The sequence below is a fragment of the Gnatocerus cornutus genome, chromosome 9, assembly GCF_029298725.1.
Source record: "Gnatocerus cornutus isolate USDA-ARS CGAHR chromosome 9, icGnaCorn1.1, whole genome shotgun sequence".
NCBI classification, from domain to species: Eukaryota; Metazoa; Arthropoda; class Insecta; order Coleoptera; family Tenebrionidae; genus Gnatocerus; species Gnatocerus cornutus.
The window spans coordinates 3279549-3296787 of record NC_142241.1 but is presented as its reverse complement, the minus strand read 5'-3'; the positions used below and the strand labels follow the sequence as shown (position 1 = coordinate 3296787).

Here is a 17239-nt window from a genome sequence, read left to right as displayed (position 1 = left end):
CTAGTTTCGTCCGGTTTGGTTTTTTGTCGGCGTTCCTAAATGGAAAACAATTAAAATTTCTGGTCAACATTTCGCCTAGGATTTTTTTGCTCTCTTTGTATTTCAATGTTAGCAAAAGGGGGGACGCAAAATGTGATTAACAATGATTACATAGAGTCAGTTTGCTGAATTGAGTTCTACCTGTTACTGTTGCGATGTTATAAGGTGGACACCTTGTCGATATTACTTACAACGTGCGTCCGGTTTTAATTGCGGTTCGTTAATTTGTGGAGTTTTTATGTACTTGCGAACGTCAGGATTTTTTTATTGTTTGTTGAGGATTTTTTGCAATAAATTAGAGTGAGTAGTTTTCATTAAATGACGCTATATTAAGCAGCGAGGGAGTAAAATGGTTTTTTGCTCCTGAGGGGATGTTGAAGCGCGACACACAGTCCGACAATTTTGAGTAATTTTTGATCCAATTTCAACGAAACCGGTGAACAGTTTAGATTTTACTATACTGAGTGCTAACATTTTTTGAAACAAACATTTAATTTTTTCGAATTTCTTCTTCATGAGGCTTGATTTTTAAAAATTCATATATCCAAAATCAATTGAATAAAAAATCTGATAAAAATCACAGCTTTAGTCAGATTCCTTACCTTTACATCAAGACCCAATTATTTAAAATTTGATGAATGATTTTAAAAATATTTGATAAATTTTAGGTAATAATATGTGAACCCCACTTCCACTCAGAAGTATGCGAAATATCGCACATTAATAAACAGGTTATCATTGCTATTATTTAATAAAAAGCAAGCACTCACTAAGAACTTTCTACTCTGACCATTTATATAAAACCTACTGGTATAATATAATTATGAATATTTAAAGTCTTTTTTGGGGACGTAAAAGTTAATTTGCAAAGGTAATTAGCACAATACCGAAATACATTCCATTTGTAATTATTGTTTACTTGAGTTGTTCGCGATATTACAATAGACGTCTCAGTTTTTCACGTAGGTATATTGTTAGAATATTTTAGTTTAATGTTACATTGTTGATAAAAAGTGAAGGCAGGTATAATAAATGCGAAGGTTACATACTAAACGTTTTTAAAATTTTCTGTATGATAAAAAATGATAAGTAATAATTATACTAATTATCGAGTGTTCTGATTCACTGAACTCAAAAATCGTATTGAAATCAGAACCCCTGATAAATCACAGACATACTTTACAAAACCGTTTTTAATTGAACGCCCGATACTAAAAAATAATGTAATCAAATTAAAATATAATCGCTGCAAAATAAATATTAAATGAGAAATAAAGCAAATTGAGGTTGACTGAATATCAACCTTCCTACGTAAATCAGCAATTACACTAATTTGGAAATTCCAGTGGAATTATTTCTCTCCGCGCCGAGGAAAATTAATCAGCGACTCGTTCCATAATGTCAAGTAAAAATGTGTCGTTAACCTACAATGAAAATGAAAGCGACACGAGATGTGCGCTAATCTATGTAACCGGAGTTCTTTGAGACATTGAATAATATTGGCGAAAGTCGTGTTTGTTTTCCCCGGAAGCCATTGAGGCTTCGGTGGGCGATTTTAATTCTTCTTCGATGATATCGAAATCTTGGTTTTTATCTTTTCACGATTGCATTGGTTTATGGTCCAAGGACAATTGTGGCAAAAATTGTGCTTGATCTCCGTGAAACTGCTTATTGTTATTCCATTTCCTAATATAATAGGGAATTTTTATGTTACTAGCCGGAAAACACTAAAAATTGTCGTGTGTTTAGTTTATTGCTTGTACAGAATTTTTTAAAGCATTTCATTATCTTGGAAATTTTTCTGATTGATTTTTTTGCAAGCGAAATAACGTCATGACTGCCAGGTACGGAAAATATCAAACCATATACGAATATCCGGTCGTTATTGTAAAATTAATTAATCGTGACTGGGAACGGATGAGGAAAATTTTTCAGATTAGAGCGAACCCTGAATTTTTTTTGCAAATCTTTGATTAGCTCGGACATGTTTAAAATCAGGTACAAAAGATGTGTACTTTTTTTGTACTTTATGACCTATAATTATCGTAGTACCTAAAGTTTACATGGTTATTAAACGTGACCACAGAACAGAATAATGATTTTTGCAAATTACCACACTCCACAGTCACGTGATTAACATCTATATAATTTAAAAAATTATCAAGTTGGCTGTGGTTTTTTAGTACAAGAAAACGTATAAATAAATGCAAGTCTTTATAGACTTTATAGACTTCTAGATTTCAAACTGTGAAAGGTGTCATTAATATAAAATTCTCAAATTATTTTTTTTTCCTAATTTGGTAAGACTGGTAGAAAGAGATTCTTTTTAATATTAATCAAAGGTGGCTTAGCATTTTAGCACGTAAGTCTTAGTCAATTCTCGCACTGATTGAGGGGTTGACACATGAGCGTAGAATCAACTAGCGTCAAGGGATGTTATTATTTATGTGTGGGTAACAGAAAACACCGAACGAATGCTATTTTCTTTTGCGTCATGAATGACCACTCAAAATAGACGATCAACATAAATCGAAGCCACATTTAATACAACGAAAACAAATTTGTTTAGTAGCAAAATGTTGCCACATAACACGCCAATGCCTTTAACGGTCATAAATGTGACATTTGTCAAATTTAATTTTGGCTAGATTTGATGGATTGCGACCATCGGAAGAAGTTTTAGCCGTTTTCGCGAGTGTGATTGTTGTCGTTCAAGAGAAATTTCTTGCTAACTTTTATCCTTCCGAAAAATGCATTTTTTCAATTTATGAAAAATCGTGTGGTGTAAGAAATGACACATCCAGAAATTTCAACGCTTCCTTTGATTATTATTATTAAAAATAATTACCCTATATAAAAGGACAATGATCTGTGCCGAAATCTCTAATTAATTCGCATGATTTTCTTTTTTCTAAACTGGTGGAATTCATATTTTCTACTCATTACATTGAAATCAGTCATTTTGACGTTGATTTCGGTGATTGATATGCACTTGACATTGAAATGCTCGGACTACTGGGATTTTATAATTCAATTATTGACAGGAGAAATGTTACTTTATGTTTATTTTTTTCTACAGTATGCGGATTGAGTCCACAAGAGGAAAAAAAACCGTTATTTTTCATTTTACAAAAAAATGACAAAAGAATAATATTTTTTGTTTAATTTAAAATAAATAAATCTTTAATTAAAACTTTAATATTATCAAGCTGTGTTCTTAAAATCGAAAAAAATAAAAAATAACAAAGAACTTTTTTATTTTTAATTTTGCAAAAAATGTCAAAGAAATGAAATTTATTCCTTAACCCATTTCCACTATTTGATTGACCCATTACCTGTTTTAGCACATAGTTCAATTCTAACTCGTAACTTTTTAAGACTGTTTCGAATTTTCTTAATTATTGTTAAGAATGCAATTGCATTTCTTTTCCAATTTTTTAATGCTTACACATTATTGGGTAAATTTGCCTTTAATCTTTATCGCACTATTTGATATTGCGAATCCACAGCCTGCTATTATTTAAATACGATTACCTATAAAATAAATCTGGGGCTTTTACATCGATTTTTTATTAATATCGATTTTGCCAAAAAACTTCGATTTTTAATACATATATTTTTATGTTCGATGTATCATTAAACATTGATAATTGCGGTTTCGATGTATGTATCTTATTTCACACTCTTGATTTTGGTGATATTTCGTTTGGTTGGTTGTCAACGTATATTTTAGAATTTTGTTTATTCTTATTAATCTCGAATTTGTTATTTTTTTACAATTTATTTACTTATTATTTTGTTTATTACTTAAAGTTTTTATTTATTTTTGTTTTTCTCGTATGTGTTTATTATTTTGTTGCTTTATTAAGAATCTTATTTATTTTTGTTTTTCACAATAAAATATGCTATATTGAGTTTTTTATTTACTATTTTTCAAAATCGATGTTTTCTCCGATGTAATTGTGCTCTTATTGTGAAATTCAGTTCAATATCGATATTTATTTACTTAGATTTACTTACTATAAAAGCAGATTGATGATGAATATTCCAATTTAATTCCTTCCACATTGAAGAGTTAGTTCACTAGTTAGAAAATGTGTGTACATACTAGAGAACTAATAGCAAAGCAAATCATTTTTTAAAGAAGTAGTTACTCGAGTACTCAGTACTCGATGTTGAAGACTATTTTTTTGTCAAAAATGACGTCGATATTTTAAAATATTTAAAGTTACGGGCATGTTTAAAACGGAAATCTGATGTATCACCCTAAAAATTTAAAACCCTTTCGGAAGAAGACATAGTCAAATTTATAATTAAAACTCCTGATCTTGTTAACTTATTGACAAAAATATGTATAATACAAAAACCAAAAAACAACGTTTATTAAAGTTTATTTTAAATGTGTGTAGAAAAAATTTTATATGCAACTCGGGGCTAATAAAATTTCAATGTCTCGACTATGAAATTTAATTTCAACCACTTGGCCCATAATATACTATTTATAAGCAATCATAAACCAACATTTTCTCCAGTTTATTCTACTGTTACAAAAATGGAAAATCAAATTTAAACAAATCATTTAGTTTTTTTGAATCAGAGATCCCTTTTTGTTATTTTATTTTTATATCTTATTCTGGACATTTTTAGAAATAACATGCAAAGATTTAGAAGCATTTGTGAATTTGTGTACTTGCCTGGAACTCGAAGATTTCTATTGAATTTTCTATAGGATTTATGATGATTTGATATGGAATCTTTCTGTTATTACTGAAGATCGCCACCCACTGTGCCGTTTGATAGTTGTAATGTCTGCACGCTTTTAGATCGCTCTTACTTGGCGTTTTTCTCTTCAGTTATTAAATTCATCAAATTCTTTTTTGTAATGTTCTTTAGACTTGTCTGGTTATAAACGCTGCATAGAGCTGCTTCTTCAGAGTTTCTGTTAGAATCAACGCAACTTCTATTTCTAACTTCTATTTTATTAACAATGACTAGCAAGCAGCGCGCCACGTCATAGCTCTCTGATTTTCGCCGAAAGGTACTTTTAATGTCGGTTTGTACCTGTGGATAAAACGTTGTATTGCATTCGTGCTTTAGTCGCGTTTTATCCGCTCAAGAAAACTTCTTCTAAAGCACTGTTGCAATAAATAAGTACTCCTATTATTGTTCAAATATTTTCATCACGTTTTGTAAATATTTTTTGAATATTTTAACCACGTACGTGTCAAGGTTCTAACCCTTGCAACCTTTTGGAAAAGTTCATGTTGTCTCGGTGACATACTTTCTTGAGTTAGATATTCAAAATTCCTTCTTTGTAAATCCTCAAAATCCAAAAAAAATGTAAGAGCAAGAAAAATTTTTTTGAAAATTTTTAATACAGGCCATTGTGGCATTTGTATATTTGCATCAAACGTCGATGTACGGTTTCTTTAATAACATATATTATTACGTTCCTATCATTAACCTCGAGGACTCTCCTTGAAATGTAAGTGCCTGGAATTGCTTGGACAACTTCCTCGTAAGTTTGGTCAAAAATTGATACTTTGTACCTACATAATGAAATTTTTATTACCGGAAAAATTATATTTAGAGTGTCCGCAATGTTACTTGTCAACGCATTACGATAAGATCATAAAGTCGACAAAATTACTAACATTTTACAGCACCCCTGCGGACTTTAAAATGGTTCGCTTTCTAATCTTTGTAACTCCAATTTTTCTTTTCTTTTTTTTCAGATGAGTAACAAATTCCTGAATTCTCTAGCTCGGAAAAAAACTTTGGATTTCGGTGAAAGCAGCGGCCTTGCCCGAGTTTTGTCTTTGATAGATCTTTCAGCCCTTGGTGTTGGATCCACGCTAGGATTGGGAGTTTATGTGCTGGCTGGATCTGTAGCGAGGAACAATTCTGGACCAGCTGTGTGTATTTCGTTTCTTGTTGCTGCTGTTGCTTCCGCTGTAGCAGGTAAATTAAAATTCAAGTCCTGGAAGGTTCCATTGAGTGCTTTTTTTAACCACTCGAGGCAGTCACTGTAGTACCTATTGCATAATTTTATTTTGTTGGGAATTCCATAAATGGGGTCAATAGTACTCAGTTGAATAGTTTATTTCGTTTTTTATCTCAAGTATTTTTGGATTTTTTTTAGCATTTTTAATTTCGATTTTTTAAGGTCCTTTGACTGATGTTAAATTTCAGGTCTTTGCTATGCAGAATTCGCCTCCAGAGTGCCCAAAGCTGGCTCAGCATACGTCTACAGTTACGTCTCCGTTGGTGAAATTGTTGCCTTCATCATAGGATGGAATCTAATTTTAGAGTACGCCATCGGTAAGCAACAATCGTATATTGTCCACCAAGGTCGAAAAAACTACTATTATGACCCAAGTGTCACAATTACCGCCCGTGTTGGATGTACCTACACTTTTAGTTCTAACGACCATGCACTTTAGGTACTGCCAGTGTGGCCAGAGGGCTTAGCGGCTACATAGACGCGTTGACGGACAGTCGAATCAAAGAAGGAATGGAAAGTTGGGCCAAAATGGACATCTCTTTCATGGCTTCTTATCCTGACTTTATGGCATTCGGATTTGTTATGCTGCTCACAGGTAAAGTATCTCTTGTTTTTAGTCTACCAATTTTAGCAACAAAGTCATTTGATCGGTGAAAAAAGAGGAGTCTTCGCCTAAACCGAGTTTCGAAAGCAATAAAAATTCGGACAGCTGTCAAATTTGCTTGGTCCCTCTGAAGACATCATAAAACGTCTTAAAGTGATAATCACTCCATTACCCGCAAAGTTGAGACCGAATATGATTTACAAGGGGTTTCTGCAGCCCACTAAAGTACAATAGGTTTGCCAAAGTCTGCTCTTTTATGTAAAATCTCTAATAACTGTTTTGGTTCAAATACAAGCAACAATTCTTCTAGTCCGAGAGCTTGAAGCATGAACTTTTGGTAACTAAGCATTCGAAATAAAATGAATGAGAAAATACGATTTCGTCTATGAATTCTAAAAATATTCTGTACTTTCTTACTTATTTTATCATTGAAAAGATAAAGATAGTACAGTTCACCAAACGATCTAGTGCGGTTATGGCTTTGACTTTTTAAATCGTTTACAGCCACCTTACCGCAAACCCCCATAAACATTAACATCCTCAAGTGGTTTGGTTTTATCTGTATTATAATGAAGCGCTAGGCTAGACGTATTTTGGAGAATTCCATTGTTTCGATTTTTAAGACTGACCAGCTGGGTTAAAATATTTATTGCGGTTGAGACCCAACCACTTGAGGATAATTATGTTTATGAAGCTTTGCGGTAAGATGGCTGTAAACGATTTAAAAAGTCAAAGCCATAACCGCACTAGATCGTTTGGTGAACTGTAGGTGACAATTTAAAAGCACATACAGAGAAAATACAAACGTAAAAATGCCGGTATAATTTAAGCAAATAGCAAAAAAATGATTGTACTATTCCTTTCTCAGGGAAAAGATTTAAATTGTCCGCCGCAAATGGACATTTTATTTCAACAATCGTGTTTTTATCTACGAGCCCGTCTGTTGAAGCACCCAAAAAACACATATTTTTGCCTATGAATAGACCACATGGTTGTATAGAAATTCAATTTTTTTTGTAAATCTGCCTTCGTAATTTTTTCAAATATTTTGTCATAGTTTATCGATTTGACATTTAAATTTAAAGACTTGTATAAAATAGAGTCAACAAGTTCTGATGTGTTTCCAGTTCTACGTTTACAAATTTTTGCAAAATTTGATGTTGTTCATCATCATTAACCAAATTAGGGCTCGATTTCATGTTGACTTGCGGCATTCTAAATCAGAGTTGCGCCTTAGCAACCCCAATCAAAGTGATGCTACCTTAGCAACTGCGTCAACGCAATTTTGCGTCACTGACTTGAAATCGAGCTCTTAGTGCACTTCGGTAAAACTGCGATTAGACACGCCAACAGATCTTAAATCTGCTCAAAACCGAATTCTGTTAAAAAGTTACGTTTTTTAAAAAAGATAACACATTTTGTGGTCTAAATTGTCACTAACAGTTATTTTTATATGGTTGTAATATGGCGTAAATTGTGTCAAGACTATAAAAATGATAACATACCAACGACCAAAATTATTTGTATAAAAATTTAGGTTGTGCTACTTGTATAAAACTAAATGATTTTACAAATATAAATTCAAAAGTTTCACAATTAAAATTAAAAGTTGACTTGTTTTGCATTTTTTACAATAGGATTGGTTTTTGTGAACTTACTGATTATACACGAAGTAATTTTCCCGGTGAGTAAAAAGTTCTCGCGCGAGCGATTTTCTCTCCAGTGTATACAAGCATTTTTGATTGTTCTTTCAAATAAGGGGGTCTGTGAGAAACTTCAAAAGCCAGAACTCACCAGATTCTCGCGAGAGAAACTCGCATTATTTATTGCAAACAGTGTAAAGAACTCGCGTTAAAAGTGTCGCAAGATTCTCTCTAATCTATTCCAGGCTTTAAAGTGTTAAAAACTGACACGACTAGATTCAACTACAACTCGTTTGCTGTTACATTGGGGGTTTCATTACACTAAACCTACAGTCACAATATTAAGACAGGAAGAGCTCTTCATGTAACGAACAACATTGACCATTAGTCTCTAAATTTGTGCAAAATAAAAAATTATTTCTGGTTTCTGTCAGGTTGACGTGTTTGTCAATATTTCAGATATTAACAGCAAACCCAACAAAAGTAAAAATGTAACTAGGTGATACAGTCCTATACACAATTTCGTGTACAGTCCCAAAATTTGGGTATGTGTTGAAGTTTGGACCACAGATTCAGTTGAAATATGGTGTACGTAATGCTTTTTTCAAAATAATAAAATAAAGTCAAATATAGTGTGAAATGGAAAACTGTTAAATTGTGCATCAAATAACTTCAATTTCAAGAAAATTTCGAAGTTTTTTTAAAAAACTAAAAAAACAGTCTTTTAGTAATGGAAGTAACAAATCTATACTCGAAAACTGAAGTCGATATCTTTTTTAATAAAGAAGTTATTTACTCGTTAATTTACATGGGATCTCCCATAAGAGAAATGGGTGAAGACGAATAAGAACGAAACTTATACATTAAAAAATAAGCGAAATATTTAGACGATACTTTACATGGGATTCTCCATAAGAAAAATGTCTTGGCACTCGCCTTAAGGCGATCTTATTCTCAACAGCTTGTATTCACATTTTCTTCTAAAACTAAGTATCAAACATTGGAAAAAACATATAATTTAAAAGTTAAATGACTTGAAAATTCGATAATTTAGGGATAGTTTTACGAATAGATGTTTATGTCCGATTTTTGTGAATCTTTAAACTTAGAATTAGTAAAGAACACTTTCAAAAACACTTTTCCGCTAAGTTTAAATCGATATCAATAAAATTGGTCTAGTTATGAGAGAGATAAACTAAAAAAATTTCAATCGAAGCTCTGAACTTTGCAGATAATTTACGACTAGGCTGATTTATAAGCGTACCTTCTTTTCCTGTTTCTTGACCAGCTTTGGAAGTTGTAAATCAAGGGATTTCTTCTAAAATTTGTACCTGCCTGTTTCGCACATAGGATAATAAAATAGTCACAATTAGAAGAGGGTTATTAAAAGTGCTAATAAGTACAAGCACAACAAAGTTTCATAATGCTTGAAGTATGAAATTATAGAAACAACTATGTAGTATGAACATTCATTCAATTTATAGTCATGTTTTTAACTAAAGTCTTTCAATGACACACGAATTAATTTCTCGACTATTTCACGTTTTTTGGACGTAAAATTTAGAAAATAAAATTTAATAAAATAGTAATTTATTATTATTTTTCTTATTACATATTTTATTATTTATGTTTATTTCTTTCTTATTTCACTAGAATTTAAAAGTTCATCAATGAATGAAAAATGTTGAACGAAACAAAATTGTTTTGAATGGTAAGACTCTATGGAGCAACCTGACCGGATGCAATTTACCTAATGTTTGCAATATTGGATTAGGGTTTATCTAAGAATGCTGACGCGCGTTTCGATAGCAATGTTACCCTCATCAGTTTAAGGGGATATCTAACAAACTGTAACGGTAAATTCTGCTTCAAAATTCTGCGTAAAGGAAAAATTATATGAAACATTTTAAACATCCAAACGTCAAATGTAGCATCTCGCTTCAACCCTCATTATTTGTAGACGGCACTCTTTTAGTGAGTTACCCATGGTGAGTCTGCTTACTACGGTAATAAAACCATAAATAAAAACTACTTCTTAAAACCCCAGCCCGAGTAGTTTAGATTATTATTCCCATCATCTTGTGGTCAGGACAATAGCTAATAGTTTTGACTGCATTGATGGCCAAATTATTATTACCCATGGCCAGTAAATCTTAAATACTTTGACAGTAGAGTCAGATACTTTACAAATTACACCCATGAAACCTAATAATTACAATATCTCAATATTATTATTTAATGTTTATCTTCATAAATAAATTAAATTTTTCCCGAAAAGGTGGGATTTGTGTAATTGCAAAAATTGAAGAATTAATAGATGAACTGAGATCTTCGAATTTTGTCCAAGATTTTTGTAAATGTAACAAAAAATAGTGAACATAATTAGAAATAATTAAATTATAAATAATATGTAATTATATTCTGTTGTTTTAGTGATTGATATATCCTTTAAAACCTTTAAATTACGAGAAATTTTTCAGTTTTTTCACCACACCAAAGTCATAATTTTGACAACAAGACGTTATACTACTGTCTGGTTGTTCTCAAAATACGTATGTGTGAATTTTGAAAAGTCTACGCATGTGAAATGCTAAAAATTATTTCGCTTTCAGCCAAGTTTTCGTATTTAATTAATCAAAAAGTTATTAAATATTCACTTTACAAAAATTGTATACAGCATTTAACATAGTGCACGTTAAACAGATTCATATGCAAAAAACAGTAACCAATTTACTCAAGTAGTTTTCGAGTAATAATCGTGTTTGGAAAAATACATTGAATTTGATTTATATTGAAATTTGTTCGAGATCTTAAAAAATAAAGATAAAGGCAAATATTTATCACCTAAACTATTCTAAAACAATTTAAAATCCTAATTCATCAGATATAAAGTTCAAAATTTTGAAATGATTGTCCTCAAAGCTACGTTCAGTTTGAATGAAAGAGAAAAATCTTGTTTCAGGCAAATTTAAGATTTTGTGTGTTTATGCAAAAGCTTCAGTTGTAAACTATTCCTTCGGCTACAAAATTGATTTATGGTACCCGCATTTCTACCTACCAGACAGATCTCTCTGGTACAGAGAAAAGAGATGTCACTGCTAGACAAGGATAACATGCTTCGAATATGAAATTTTCCAAACACGATTTCTCAAAAACTATTAACTTTAAAAAAAATCGGTTTGGTCGTATGCAATATTGCAAATTTTTATCTTTCAAGTTAAGGGGGGTGACCGTAATTTGCGCATCCTGTATTTATAAAATATAAAATTTCTGTAAAGTAAACCTAGTTGACATATACCTAGTAAATTTTATGGCCACATTATGAGAGGGCCGTACTAATCCTTGCGATAAATGAGCACCAAATGAGTCCGGGCCTATTCAACCATCGGTCAACCCTCTACCTAGAAATTTGCCGGCTGCAGTTTACAACACCCAGTTTTATTTCTATGGGTGGTTTGACTTAAGCCATAAAATGTTTACTAGGTATATGTCAACTGAGGTTAAAGTTTTGCAGATAGAAATTGGTTTTTATAGTAGGGTCCCGCAGTTAAGTATGCCAACAATGGAGCAATACCGCAAGTATTCCCTGTCATAAATAATATTCTGCTGGTCTTGCCCAGGTCCGTAATGTGTAGTGAAGCGTAATATTAACGCAAATTTTTAAAATTCACCTACTTTGAAAAAATAAGTAACTTTTTGTAATCTTGGATCATTCATACAGTTTGATCTTTGGACATGTGATATGTAGGTACTTTAGAGTACCTACTTATATTTACTATTGGTTCTTAATGATCTGATAATGCATTTAGAAATATTAAATATTATCGTCATTAATCTGTAGCAGAATTTATTCTAACAAATTTTTGCCGTTTCACTTTTATCTGTTGAATGATGGCACCACCCTTACTATTACAACCTAGCTCGCAGGTAGTCCTCTCAGCGTGTAAACAATCCCGGCCCTGTGGAATATCGGAACAATATGATTTATTGTGGGTACGGTCAGCTCTCGGAGGGCTGTGGTAATGACTAGATAATTTTTATTTCGCTGCCATAAAAACCAATTTCTATCTGCAAAACTTTACTATACTCGATTCAAACAGTTTGTCTGTGCTATGGTCAGATGGTTGGGTCCCCAAATAATGTAATCTGTGGTAATGAGGGTACAGTCGTAAATCTACCCTTAAGACGTAAGTCGTAAATCATATTTCGATACGAGATTCAAAAACGTGTAATCGTTCTGGGAAGATAACTAAATCATTTTTTATGTAATTTAAGAATTTTTTTTATCAATGTCATCACAAATTTATTCTCTACAATTTGGTCGAAGAAAAAACTTGATATTTTGAACAGGTTCTATTTTATGGAATGGTCTGAAAATTCCAAATTATTAAACTATTAGAACTTGCCGATTTTTTTTTTATTATTTTTTTGTTTCGGCCAATCGTTACAGAATTGTATTACAAACAGATGAGTTTTTGAACGGAATTGATACCTATACAACTAAGTCTGAAAACTACCCAGAACTTTACATGGGATTCCCCATAAGAGAAAAACGTTGAACATGGCCTTAAAGACTTGACATACCTAAATAACGAGCTCAGCGGCAAGTCACATATTTTGAGATTTATTTAAACATTGTCACATTAACCTGACTGCAAAAATTGTATTATTAAGCTTTGTTAATAAACTTGCAGTTTGATATTGAGAGTTTTTAAATATTGTCTTTTTGACAAATGAGAAAAAAATTATTGACGTTGAAATTCAAAATCGTACTAAGCGCCATGATATTAATTATAAATAATGAGATATTCATCAATACAAATTAATCAATAATTTCTTTTCTTTTAGTTTAATAATTAACAATCAAAGACATTCAGTATGAATTTTATTAAAAAATCGTAAAAATAACTAATTTTTTAAAAGTTTATTTATAAAACTCTTTGTTGGCAGGTTTAAAAAATGGTAAAATCTGCTGAAGATTTTGCAATTTTGCCTGCACATTGATTGGTTGTTCATAATTCAATTGTGCCAATGTTAGCGCACATTTACAATACACCTATAACACTTTTAACAATTATAATAAATTAAAACAGATATGATAGGATAACTTTCACGTTGTGTCAAAATTTGAAGAGATTACTTGATGTAAAAATGTTTTTGTTGAAGGTTGACGATTGGCCAAAGTGTCAGGAATTTAATTTAGCTCCTATTAACCGGATTTTTTCTTAAATTATCGTTCCTTATAAAGTTGTTTACTAAATATCGGACGTATTAAGGTCACTTTTTGTACATTTTTATGGATTGTTATTCTCACCTTGCAAATTTCGTGAACAAATGTCAATTTTCTCTCTTTATCTACAATATGAAATGATGATGAAATATGTAGGATGTGGTGTCAAGGCTGCTTCTTATGTACGCCAAATAAGTGTGTCACGCACCGCTTGAATAAATGAAATGTCTGTATTTAACAAATTTTATTACGTTTATTATTTTATTTTCAGTTCTTTTGTCCATCGGCGTCAAAGAATCCTCCCGTCTCAACAACATCTTCACCGCCCTCAACCTCACCACAGTGACCATCGTCATTGTCTCAGGCGCCATCAAATGTAACCTCCCTCTCTTCTTTCCCTAAAGCTAACAGTGAACTTTCAGCAAACCCCGCCAACTGGAACATCGATATCAACACAGTCCCTGAAGACGTTCGCCCCGAAGCCGGCGAGGGCGGTTTCATGCCATTCGGCATCACCGGAGTCATGGCCGGCGCAGCTCAATGCTTCTACGGCTTCGTCGGTTTCGACGCTGTTGCAACAACAGGCGAAGAGGCGAAGAATCCTCAGCGCAACATTCCTCTAGCTATCGTCATCTCTTTAATTATTATTTTCTTTGCGTACTTCGGCATCTCGACGGTGTTAACGATGATGTGGCCTTATTATGACCAAAATCCAGATGCTCCTCTTCCTTACGTCTACGAGAAGTTAGACTGGCCGGCCATCAAATGGATTGTTACCATCGGCGCTGTTATTGCTCTTTGCACGAGTCTGTTGGGGGCGATGTTCCCATTACCGAGAGTCATCTACGCCATGGCCAACGACGGTTTAATCTTCAAGTTCTTGGCGAAGATCCATCCTAAGACTAAGACTCCTCTGGTGGCGACGGTGTTATCCGGACTTTTAGTGGCCATCATGGCTGTATTATTCAACACCGATCAGTTAATCAACATGATGTCCATCGGCACCCTTCTTGCCTACACCATCGTCGCCATCTGCGTGTTAATCCTCCGGTACCAACCAGTCCACGACACTTACCCAGATCTCAAACAAAACGCAGAATTTACCTTTTTCGGAATGTTCAAACAGATGTTCAACTTGAATATGAACAAGAATGCCAGCAACTCATCGGCGAAGATCACCAACTGGAGCATCATCTTGTTTTCCATTTTTGCGCTTTGTTTCGATGCTTTCTTAATTTACGCTCTGGACGATTTGGTTTCACCATACGTTTTACCATTGTTCATCATAGCGACTATCATCATGTTGAGTTTGGTGGTGGTGATCGCCCGGCAGCCCGCCGATGAAATTAAACTGTCTTTTAAGGTTCCTTGGGTTCCTTTTATTCCTTGTTTGAGTATTGTTATCAATTTATACCTTATGTTAGAGTTGGACAAGGATACATGGATTAGATTCGCGGTTTGGCTTCTGATAGGTAAGATTCGTGCAACACTGATAAGTTTTGACGATTTTGTTTCAGGTTTTCTTATTTATTTCTTCTACGGGCTGAAACACAGCGAAGAAGGGAAGCTTAGCCAGAAGGTTAAAGCGATAACAGAAAACGACTCGGGTAAAGAAATTACAAAGTTTTAACATGTTTACAAGAATGTGATATATGTAATATGTTTTGATTTGTATTGTTACCTTACGTTTATGTCTATTATTTATTATTGCTCCGTATCAATTATATTGGTATACAGATTTGCAGTTTTGTTTGATTTTTATATTTTAAATAAGATCCGAAAAAAGCAATGGTGCTACCCCCCTTTTCCCATTTTTCAATGAGTCAGGATTCCGGAATTTCAAAATTTTTGCTTAGCAACAAATTTTGAGCACCGACTTTAAATCTGCGTAAAATTCGGCGGAAAATAAGTACCCTGTCACTTAATTTTGTTCCACAATTAATAAACTAAGACCGAAATACATTTTTTTACGGTAGCCTAAAAAACCACACTTTATTTGTTAAGTCGCAGTGCCATAAAAAAAATCGCACTCCAAAAAAAGTATATTTATTTTTGCAACTAGATGGAGAAGTACTTCATTTTATCACTAGACGTGATTATTATTAATTCACTGAGGCAAAACCTGGTTGATTTAATTAATTATAATTTATTTTTTAGCCGACTTAAACTGAAATGGAATTTTGAGACCTCAAAAGCGGCCTAAAAGTAAATCTTTTCAGGCCGCAAACATTTTTGACCGATCTATGGTGGCGCCATCTATCCATAGTTTTGCATATTACGTCAAGATACCGACATTACCCCCAATTTTATGATTATTTGGGTAAAAACAAATCGACAAACTGCTGTAAAGTGCAACAAAGACGTGTTGAATTATTGAAATTGAACATGTCTAGCAGTGCTGCTGCAACGACATCAAAAAGCACATCAAACCTAATTCATACAAATTGTGAAGCTACACATGCCGAAACTGCACATGTAAATAAAGAAAATATGAACTTTTCTGAAGGATTCATAAATATTTCCAATTATTAACTTGTAAATTTAATGATGTCGCCTAAAAAATCTTGTGTGTATCTCGGTCTTCACTCATTTATTAAAAATAGGCTCGACCAAAAAAGAAACACTTTTTGGCCTTGGTACACAAATAACTATTTACAAATTCAATTACAAAATGGCACCATTTTAAAAGATTCATTTACAAAATGACGTTTACTTTGTCACAAGTCGTAAAAATATTAAGTTAGTTGGTCGATAAAATAGTTACAAAAAATTGTCAAAATCTGAGATAAGAAAATGTGTTAATCAAGTTACAAATGAATAATGTTTTAATGCTTGCATTTAAAGTTTGTTTTTTCCCACAATGCGACTTTTTTTCTAGCAGTGCGACATTAAAAAATAAGTGCATTGGCCGCTCTTCGAAAAAAAACGTCTTGAATTCAAGAATATTAAAAGAACCGAAAAACAAAATCGAGAAAAAAGATGGCACATCTATCGTAGTTCCGGTACGTACGTTAAAAATTAGCACAATTTTTGATTCTTCGTGAACTTCTGCGTTAAATGAGCACAATAATTTGAGTTTGCTTCTCAAAAAAACGAGATATTGACCGAAACAGATTTTTAGGAATTCTTTTTGGAGTGATTATCAAAAAATTTCGCCACAATTCAGGTCCCTAATAAAAGTTTTTAATCAAACAATTTTGACAATATAGAAATAGAAAAAATAGAAATTTTTCCAAAAAATTAAGAAAGTGCAAAATCAAAATTGAGATTCGCTGTGATTTTTACCTCAAATTTTACAGTGTTTTTACCTCCTCGAATAACTAATAGCAATCAGTATTCTTCGTCCAATTAAATTTCTGATTCGTACTTAACGATTTCTTGCCACATTTGTGTTAAATCAGTTATTAATGAAACTGTTAGTTCTGCAAGGATTGCAGAATGCTGCTACAAATAAAATTTAATTTGCATTTTTGGATTGTCCTATAAGTGCTCTATCAAACTGAATTTAGTATGTTAAGTTGGTGTAAATTGTCAAAATTTTTTTAAAGCGATGTTTAAAATCAATAAGAAAATCTAGTATTATATTCGAGTGTAAGGACAAATTAACTCGATCTACGATCTCGAGAATACCTGATTTTTGTCATGAATAATTTGCATTCTTACACTTTTATACAGGGTCGGGCAACACTTGTGTCCACCCCTAAAATCGTCTTTAATTT

At 32.6% G+C, this 17239-nt stretch overlaps 1 protein-coding gene across 3 annotated transcripts; it reads left to right on the top strand.

Annotated features, from left to right (window-relative positions):
• Positions 1-173: 173 nt before the first annotated feature.
• LOC148167829 (cationic amino acid transporter 2-like) lies at positions 174-15261 on the top strand. 3 transcript variants are annotated; one of them, XM_088046787.1, is made up of 7 exons: positions 174-233; positions 5775-6000; positions 6232-6360; positions 6483-6638; positions 13792-13896; positions 13943-14992; positions 15038-15261. In XM_088046787.1, the coding sequence occupies exons 2-7, from the start codon at positions 5775-5777 to the stop codon at positions 15148-15150; spliced, it is 1779 nt and encodes a 592-aa protein (XP_087902913.1). In that variant the 5' UTR covers positions 174-233; the 3' UTR covers positions 15151-15261. The 3 variants fall into 3 exon arrangements, with proteins under 3 accessions (XP_087902913.1, XP_087902911.1, XP_087902912.1); XM_088046785.1 differs by lacking the exon at positions 174-233 and adding an exon at positions 249-339; XM_088046786.1 differs by lacking the exon at positions 174-233 and adding an exon at positions 5525-5557.
• The last annotated feature ends 1978 nt before the right edge of the window (positions 15262-17239 follow it).

What these genes read in the sequence shown, in the direction of transcription:
- LOC148167829 (XM_088046787.1), top strand. Translation starts at nt 5,775, where the DNA reads ATGAGTAACAAATTCCTGAATTCTCTAGCTCGGAAAAAAACTTTGGAT. An exon ending in ATTTGTTATGCTGCTCACAG is followed by an intron (nt 6,639 to 13,791) that starts GTAAAGTATCTC and finishes TTTTATTTTCAG; the next exon opens with TTCTTTTGTCCATCGGCGTC. An exon ending in CGCGGTTTGGCTTCTGATAG is followed by an intron (nt 14,993 to 15,037) that starts GTAAGATTCGTG and finishes ATTTTGTTTCAG; the next exon opens with GTTTTCTTATTTATTTCTTC.